This window comes from Melanaphis sacchari, unplaced genomic scaffold (genome assembly GCF_002803265.2).
Source record: "Melanaphis sacchari strain LSU unplaced genomic scaffold, SCAv2.0 Contig42_pilon_pilon, whole genome shotgun sequence".
Classification (NCBI taxonomy): Eukaryota; Metazoa; Arthropoda; class Insecta; order Hemiptera; family Aphididae; genus Melanaphis; species Melanaphis sacchari.
Window position 1 is genome coordinate 318,992 of NW_020271275.1, and position 9,409 is coordinate 328,400.

At 26.8% G+C, this 9,409-nt stretch overlaps 1 protein-coding gene across 1 annotated transcript; it reads right to left on the minus strand.

Moving 5' to 3' along the window:
* Window positions 1-550: 550 nt before the first annotated feature.
* LOC112597537 (integrator complex subunit 2) lies at window positions 551-6,322 on the minus strand. The gene is made up of 16 exons (XM_025343619.1): window positions 6,039-6,322; window positions 5,835-5,973; window positions 5,513-5,762; window positions 5,330-5,460; window positions 4,811-4,996; window positions 4,577-4,749; window positions 4,305-4,505; window positions 4,038-4,221; window positions 3,830-3,978; window positions 3,247-3,761; window positions 3,028-3,180; window positions 2,721-2,886; window positions 2,445-2,664; window positions 1,339-1,449; window positions 1,039-1,252; window positions 551-972 (listed from the first exon to the last, which is right to left on the minus strand). The coding sequence occupies exons 1-16, from the start codon at window positions 6,320-6,322 to the stop codon at window positions 620-622; spliced, it is 3,429 nt and encodes a 1,142-aa protein (XP_025199404.1). The 3' UTR covers window positions 551-619.
* Window positions 6,323-9,409: the final 3,087 nt, after the last annotated feature.

Here is a 9,409-nt window from a genome sequence, read left to right on the forward strand (position 1 = left end):
CATTCAAATTATTGTTAATAATTTATTTTTCTTGTACGGCTTTGATTGAAATCATTTTTATCAAAAATAATTGCATATATTATCCAGTGATTATTTTAATGTTACTAGTTATAATTGACTAAAAACTTTAAATGTTATTTATAAATTAGCTCAAAAAGGCCTAAGAGATTTCGAAAAGTATGTGCTTAGTGCTTAGAAAATCATTACATAAATATTTGATGAAAATATTCTGTTCTTAACAATTATTCATTATTAATAGAAAAAAAATGATTAAACATTTTTTTCTCATTATTTTGTCCATAAACATACATGGGCTGGGAATTTTTGCTTTTTAACTTCCCAAAGAAAATAAAATACTTAATTCTAATTTTATTTTTATTTTTAGACATTAATCAATTATTGAATATGAGGCATTTCTCTATTATGCTGTTTTTAAAATTTATTTTTATTTTCAATAACTTATCAAAAAACCAATAAATTTATTGATACATTTGGAATTTGAAATTAAATATAAATGCTGCTTAGTAGATATAGTGATTTTTATCATGCATTGAATTTTTTTATGACAAATTTTATTTGCATTAATATTTTATTATTACAAACACATTTTAAAAAATAGTCAAGCACTTGCATTGTTTTCCAAACAATTCTGTAATATTTCTTTGACAGTTAGTTCAACTTGTTGAGCAAATAACTTATTAGCTACAGCAATATCCGTGCGTTCATCAAAGATATCTGGTTTTGGAACTCGTCGCATCCTAAGTTTTGGTCCTTCCATTTCTTCACTCCTTTGAGCTGCAGCAGGTAGTAAAAATATATCTGAACGTACAGATGTAACTGACACGCACATGCGACCTAATTGATTTAAAAATGTTATACAGTCTTCACTCAGAGTGGGAAATACCTGACATATTCTGACTAATGCTGGTAGTGTAGGCATATAGAGTTCACGGCGATCTTCTTGTGTCAATACTGTAATGAAACAGTGATCATTAATTATTTAAATATGCAATAGGATTATAATAATATTGATATTACCTGAAAGAAAAGTATACATCGTATTAATGGCTAAACGTGCTAAACTTAACGATTTTGGCAATGGATATTGTTGGGAAATATTTGAAATAAGATCAATGGCAAATATCTGTTTCTGAAAATCTGGTTGACTTAGAAGTTCTGCAATAAAATCTAGGCAAATATGCATGGATGGAATTCCTAGACAGGTAATTGGAAGTAATTCTCTAGGATATCCCTGAAAATAAGAATATATACATATATAAAGACAATTTTTTAGTTAAAAATAATTAGTATTTTACAAAACAAAAAAATTCTAGTTACCTGAAAATGCACTAATTTTGCGAGTGGAGGATCAGCAATAAACATTTGATGTAAAAATGAACAAACGACACCTCTTACTTCTCTCAGTGTCATCATGTTAGAAAATGATTTCTACAAAAAAAAAAAAATTGATTTAACTACTATAAATTATTATAGAAGATTTTTTTTAAATCTAGAATTATTTAAATATTAAATGGAAAAATATTTATTTTTATTCAGCATCATAATACTTAAATAAAACGTGATGTTTTATTTCTAAGTTAGCTATCTAAATTTGAAACTGATAAAACATTTTAGAATTTATTATATTCAAATCAGAAACCATTATAATCAAAAATTGTTAGGATTCTATTAAGAATAAGAGTATCTAAATAAAATAATTTATTTTATTATTTTTCTTGATGTAAAATATAATGATTTATACTTCAGTTTAGGCATTTCATTCTGAAATTAAAAATACTAATACAATTATAGTCAGAAATAACATTATAGTGCGGTCCACGAAAAGTAGGCCGCGATCATCACGCGCCTACCGGCCGATTTACGGTATGGGTTTCCAAATGTTTTCCCGCCTAATATATTTTCAAATCATCTAATGTAAGTACAATATAATTAAAAAAAAAAAATATCATATTAAAGTAAACATTAGACTATATTATTCCATATTTTTTTTTTAAACTTTTTATAATAAAATAATAATAATAATAATAATAATAATAATAATAATAATAATAATACTCCCAAACGAAGAACCTCTGGTTTCACTAAAAACGGCCAGTAGGCGCGTGATGATCGTGGCCCACTTTTCGTGGACCGCACTATAACAACAGTAATATTGTATTCAAAATAAGCTAAGACTAAATCGCACAGCAACCAGTTTTTATTACTAACTTTTTAATTTTTATACTAGTTTGTTGCTCTCATAGCTAACCATGTGTATGTATTAACTTATCTTGTAATAAAGCCTCAATTATGTGCACTGATTGAAATCTTGGGTTATCTCTAATTTTGAATTTTTATTTGTAAAAATATGATAAAATAAAAAATAAAAAGTTCTACAAAAATTTAACTCTATCTTGACTAAATATTTATGTAAATAAGCTTACTTGATCATCTTCAGTTTCCAAACAAGCTTCTAATAAAAGTTGCACTGCAGCACTGTCTTGTGCAGCTGTCAACACGTTTTTATATTCTTCACGATTATTCGTTTGAGTTAATTGTCCAGTTGCAAATATTTTTTGATTAACTAAACGAGATAAATGACTTCTTGAAGCTGCTAAGGATGATTGCAATACTCGGATTACAATACTCAAAACTGTAGGACACCTAAATAAATAGCAATTATAATAAAAATTGAAGAAAAATTTAATTTATATTTTTACCTGTAAACTCTAGCATCACATTGTAAAACTTGTAAAGGGTCTTGAATTAAATTTTCCTCTTTCAATGCACTTGCTCCATTGTTATATTGTAAAGCCTTGATAGTAAGTGCCCACAAACTTCGAGGTAAAACTGTATTAAGTCTTAACCAAACCTTTTTATAAAGTTCTGAAAATAAAAATAATTTAATATTTTTTTTATATGGACCATTTTGACTGGGATTAAACCCAAAGACCTAATTTGATGTATATTAAGATAGCAGTTTCATTATTATTCTTTATAAATTCTCAACAATCAACAATATTTCACCTTGAATATATCTTGAAACATTAGAATCTAATGTGTTTGGTAGGAATTTTAAAATGGTAGGTGCAAATGGCCAAATTTTAATTGGACGTTCAGCATACAATCTTTTCAATACAATTCCAGCTCTTTCAGGACGTTCAACCATCATGCTTAAACCTAAAACCATGTTTAATTTTAAAAGATTAAAAGAGTTTGATAATAAATATCACTGATTTATCATACCACTTTCTATCATTTCTGTTGTAATGTTTTTAGCTTTGTGTTGCAATACAAATTGACTTTCTGATGTTGTATCTTCCATCCAGTCCTCAACTAGAGACAAATGAGGGAAATGTGTGGCCAAAAGTCTTAATAGAGTAGAAAACAAACTAGAATATGGGTGTTCTTTTTCTGCTTGTTGGACTATATATCGAATAGGGATGTCAGCCAAAAATTCAGTTTTGTACCTGACAAGTCCAACTAACTGTAATTTATTGGGCTGAGAAGCCAAGGACATACTATTCTCCTCGTATAAAAGTAAATAATACAGCAATAGAAGATGGGCTGTAAAAGATTCATTACCAGTTTGGTCTAATACCTTATCACCAAATACTTTTAAAATTTCTTCTTCTGTAATTGGCTGATTAACAGCTAATTCTTGTGTTGCTTTATTGGGTACTACTAGGATAGAAGTGACATAAGCTTCAATTAAAGAAGGTAATAGAGGATGTAATGGTGAAACACTTGCACAAATTTGACTAGAAAACAAGATAATTTAAGTTAGAGTCTGTTTTAAATAATTAGTTATACTTTTTTAAATGCATACTTGTATATCCATGTTTTAATATTAACCCGATGTTTTGTAAAAGCTTGACTCTTTAATAACTGTAAAACACAGTGAATTGGTAAAAATCCAGACATGTTGGCATTTAAGTTTGGTGTAACAGGTATATTAACACTTCTAGAAGCTACAACCTAATATTAAAATAAAAAATTAATTTTTAAATGAAACATTAAGATAATAAAAGGCTTACTTGTTCGGGAAATACATCTTGAGTAAAAATTTGTTTCATTTTTCCCATTGTGCTTTGTCTAATATTTATCCTCATTCCTAATGTATTACACATATGGTCACAGATCCATGTTAATTGGCTGTTATGGAAATGTATAGCCATCAAGAGTAACATTTCTCCAAAACTTGCAGTTGTATCAGTTGGCCTAAAGTAAATGTACATAACATTTAATTTTGAAGAACTCTGAATAAGTAAATGCCACTTAAAATATAATCAATAAAATATTACTTTCCAAAAAAAGGTGACTCGCTTCCTGCTAATCTTTTTAACCATTGCACACATTTAGCTTCATTTTCTGAACTAGCTATTAGGGTATTGCAGCATATCATTATACACAATGAAATTGTGACAAACCTAACACCTTCTGGTGTAGAAGGTGGATAACACGTAGCTAAAGACATGAGAGAAGTGATTTCTTCTTCCTGAAATCTATCAAAGAATATAATCTCAATATTAGTATAATTTGCTATGTTTTTTTAAACTAGCTTAATTAAACATACTTGATACCAGCTATTCCTTTCAATGCACAATAAAGTCTGAGTAGTACACTAGATTCTACTACACTTGAGTTGGGTAAAGTGTTATCTTTAACATTTTTCAATAAGTTTTGTAACTGTAATAATAATTCATCACGCATATTTTGAACAGCAAAATTTACAGTATCTTTTGTTCTCTAAATAAAATAATTATAATATTACCATAGATTCTTAATTATTAAATATTAATATATTCACCTTCTGTCGAATGAAAAGAGAAAACCAACTTCTAGCTTGTTGGTCATTTCCAAGTAATAAGCCAGAAATGAATGTCACAAGATCATTATTACTTGATCTTTGTACATTATTCAGATATGAAATATTGGAAATTTTATTTTCCAATGTCAACATGATAGTTAAAGCAGGCATTTTACTAAGTTCAACCTATAAATAAATATATAAAAAAGTAGAAAGTAGAAATTATTTATTTTCTGAAACAAGTCATAAGCTTTTTAAAATTTACTGAAAATTTACAATTTTAGTTTAAACTCTATAACTCCCACATAACTACCATTAGAACAATCATTAGAAAAATTAAAAAAACAAAATTTAAGATAAAAATTTAGATAAAAAATAAATTCATATAGCATAGTAATTGTGATAACCTGTTTTAGAAATTATATAAAAATTAAAATAGTCATGCTAACATGAAAATACCTATTAAACATGTCACAAGCTCAAAAGAAATTAACCATTATTTAAAGAAAATGTGCTTACACATTTAGCACGAATCACAAGTGCAGCAGGTGGATACATTGCACTTAACTGAGTTAAGACTTCCATTCGAATGCGACTTCCACCATTTTCTTCTTCATATTTTTCTGAGTTTTGTATTAAGCTTGTACAAACTAAAAATGTTTTATGTTATATCATTTTTAAATAGATTAATTTTTAATTTACCATCATAAAAACAATCAGGAAAATTAGCTACAATCCAACAAATGAAAATTGGACCATGTTTAACATGAAGCAACACTTCTGCAATATCTTGAACTGTAAGTATAGCTGGTAATTCAGAAAGAGCAATATTTAATACATCGCACACTTCTGGTATGTAGACTGGATAATCAAATAAATCCGATTGCTTGATATAAAATTCTGAATTCATTGAAGTTTGTACAGTATGCTGTTTTTCACGGTGTTCTTGAATCTTAATACATGATATATGTTAAACAATAATAGCTTTTTTACATTTATTTATAATTATTTTTAATTGCTATACCTGTGAAGAAATATATAAGATTTCACTTAAAACAAGCCTTAATCGCCGAGTAGAATCACTTCTCTCAAATTCCAGGGATAATGGATTTTGTAGCGAATGAATAAGAACACTGTCAGCTTGAGTACTACCCAATTTTTGTCTAAAAAAAAAAAATATGCACAATTAATAGATCAAAAAACATTGTGTTTAATGTAAAAAGTTTACCTTAATATTTGTTCTTTTTTAACATCTATTTCTAGAGAGTGAAAATCAATTGACAAAAGTGCAACAATGGAATTGACAAGTTCTATTCCTGACAACAATGTAAGTATGTCCTTCTTTCCATCAGCATAATCTGCCATGTTGTCCGCTGATGATATCAAGCTCATTCGAACGAGACATGGTAATACTGGACGGATGTCTTTGGCCGACAATTTGCACAGTTCTTGTATATCAACATTAAGCAATGCTTGAAACACTTTGTGTGACACATTTAAATTCACCGTCATGACTGTAATGAATTAATTATACAAACTGAATTATTTTGTATTTTTCAAGATTAGCTTTTGTCAACACGGTCGTGTATCGACTATTTCAAACAGGAAAACATTTTCCAAAAAGATTGTGGATTTCATCTTTTGGAAACTGGCGACTCGCTTTTTCCATAAGGTTTAAAATAAAAATACAACAATAGAAGAATATAAAAAAAATATTGCTTGGTTTAAAAAAAAGATCATCTAACGTATGAACACTATGAACTTTTATTGTTTATGATTTATTAATTTCATTATTTTGATTAAATTATTTGTTGATATGCCATGCCATTAGTTATCACGGTTTTTAATTGAGTGTTGCATGGGTTCTGTTGACAAAATAAGCGTTTAGTCTGACGTCACAAACTTGAATGATAACGCACACGGTTCCAAATAAACGCCGTTTGAATTTAAAATATTAATGACAAAAATGGCAAATGCTGTTTGGTCGTCAAGTGGAACACTTTTATTGTCAATCGCCTTGATGGAGGGGAACACTGAAACGCCGCAACGGGTATAGGGTACTAACACTACTAACCACTCGGCATTTGGTTGTTTTGTTAGGTACCTACGTGTACACGAATGTACTCTATTCCGTATGTATATTTAGACATTTTTAACTATTAAAATATTTAAATTGACTTTAATTATGCTTTGGTTATTCCCCAGGTTAGTATGAGAATACTTAAATATACTATACTGCGAATTCAAATCTCATTATAATAACTAAGGCTCGGAAGTAGATGACCTTAAAAACAAAAAAAAAAATAACCTAAAAAAATTACAAATATTAGTTTTATATTAATAAAAATACATTTTTTTAAAATATTTTACTCTATTTTACTGTTAAGTTCAAAATATGACATAAAAATGATAAAAATTTCCTTAAAATAGGAAAATTAAAAAATTAAAAATATTTGTTGTATACAATTGAATAGGTATTAATATCTTAGTTTGTGGTAATTTCCAAATTTTAAGTTTTCGGCATAATGGTCGACAAGAAACAATAAGAAATAAACTAGTATGAAATCAGTAAAAATGACTAAAAATTTGGGAAAATGACCTAAAAATGTCAAAAAATGACTTAAAAAGTAATAAACACCAAAAAAAATGCAAAATAAAAATTATTTATTCAGATTCACATGCTTATGAAACAGATTTGTAGCCAGGAGAGCATCATTTAAAAAGTTTCAAAAAAAAAAAAAAAAAAATGCAAAATACTTCAACTTCCGAGTCCTAATAATAACTAATAAATCCATAAATTTGTTAGAAATAGAATATTTTTTAGATTTCAAACTGAATAATTTCATATTTCTTATTTTTTCTGAATATGTTTAGGAAAAATGCTAAGATATATAACATTTAAGTCTTGAAGGTGATTTATGAGAAGTAATATGAATCTAGTTAGTATTTTTGGATGGTAAAAATAAAAATATCTCAGTTATATTCATAGTTATAGGGAAAAAATAATGAAAAATGTAATTTTTACACAAAATTATATAGTTTTTGATAAAATCTAACTTAGTTTTTTTTTTTTTTTTTTTTTAATTCAAAAATAAATAGTTATAGAGATTTGGCATATTCATAATAACCTTTACTTGATTTAATATAATTTTCAAAACATTTTAGCATTTTTAATGGTATTTATAGATATTTTAAATTTTGAAAAAATTTTGAATTAAAAAACTGACATTTGAATATTTTAAAATGAGGTTTTTCATAAGGTTGTTTTAATGGGTTTAAAAAATATCTTTATTTTTACATGGTTACATAACCTTTTGAAAATCTGAAATTCTGAAACTTACGATATAACACACAATACGCTTAAGTATTATTAAATTAATTCATTTTAAATTCTGAGCGGAATGATGGACATTAATTTTATCATATTGTATTTATTTTTTGATTTTTTTGGATTAATATCTACACTATAAGTTTTCGATAAAATACTTCAATTTTCATAAAATAAGGGCAGTTTTGAACATTATTTTGAATCTAATTTGTACATTTACGAAATCTAACTTAAAAATTCTCAAAACTAATTTTAATAATTGGAAAAATAAATAAAAATTTTAGAAAAATAGCAATCTTCTAGTAAATCAAATGTTCAACAAATTTGTTTATGTCATAACAAGAAAAATAGGAGAAAAAAGATTAAATAAAGCAAAGATAAATGTAGGTAAAAATGTAATTGGGGCGATATACTTCTAAACTTATAAGTGCTGGAAATATAATCAGTATTCAAATACCTCGTCAAATGCTAATATTAAATTCAAGTTATTACCTTCCTCCTGATCTTCGGAGGGTTCTCGAAAATATGATCGAGAATACCAATATGTAAATTCAATATATAATCTATAAAAATAATATGTAGCATAATATTATCATACGTTCATGTACCTTACCAAATTGCAGCAGGATTATGTGATACTCGTAGGAAAAAGTAAGATAACACAAATGAGAAGACAACTTTCTGATCACTTGGGTCCAAATAAAAAACATCACTAGTTTAATGTATTGAAAAGAAAAGGTTCAGTCATCGCTGGCAGAATCTTGTGTTGAGAGCTCTTGTTTAGGTGATGGCCGGTGGGTGCGCATGCACTGGTGAAAAACAATGGGTCAATGTCAATCCACCTAGAAGTTGGCGGCTTAATCGAAGACTTCTACGTTCCCACAGAACTAGCCTAATCTTTTAGTTTTTAGTGTTACTAATTTATTGACTATTGATATTTATCTTATACTTTATTTAAAAAAAAACTTTTTTAAACCTATTCCTTATAGTTTTTTTCTTACATTATTTTTTATTTTTTATTTTTTTTACTTATGCATGAATTCAACTTATACTAACTTAAAATTAGGTTTAATATTTATTTTATTTTATTTTTTTTTTAACTCTTTCTGAACATTTGATATTTAACTAATACTAACTTAAATTAGAATTTTATATTTTTTTACATTATTCTTTTATACACAAGTTCTTAGACATTTAATGTTTATCTTATTTTAAATAGAAACTAAGTTTTATATTTTTTTACATTATTTTTTTTTTTTTTTTTTTTTTTT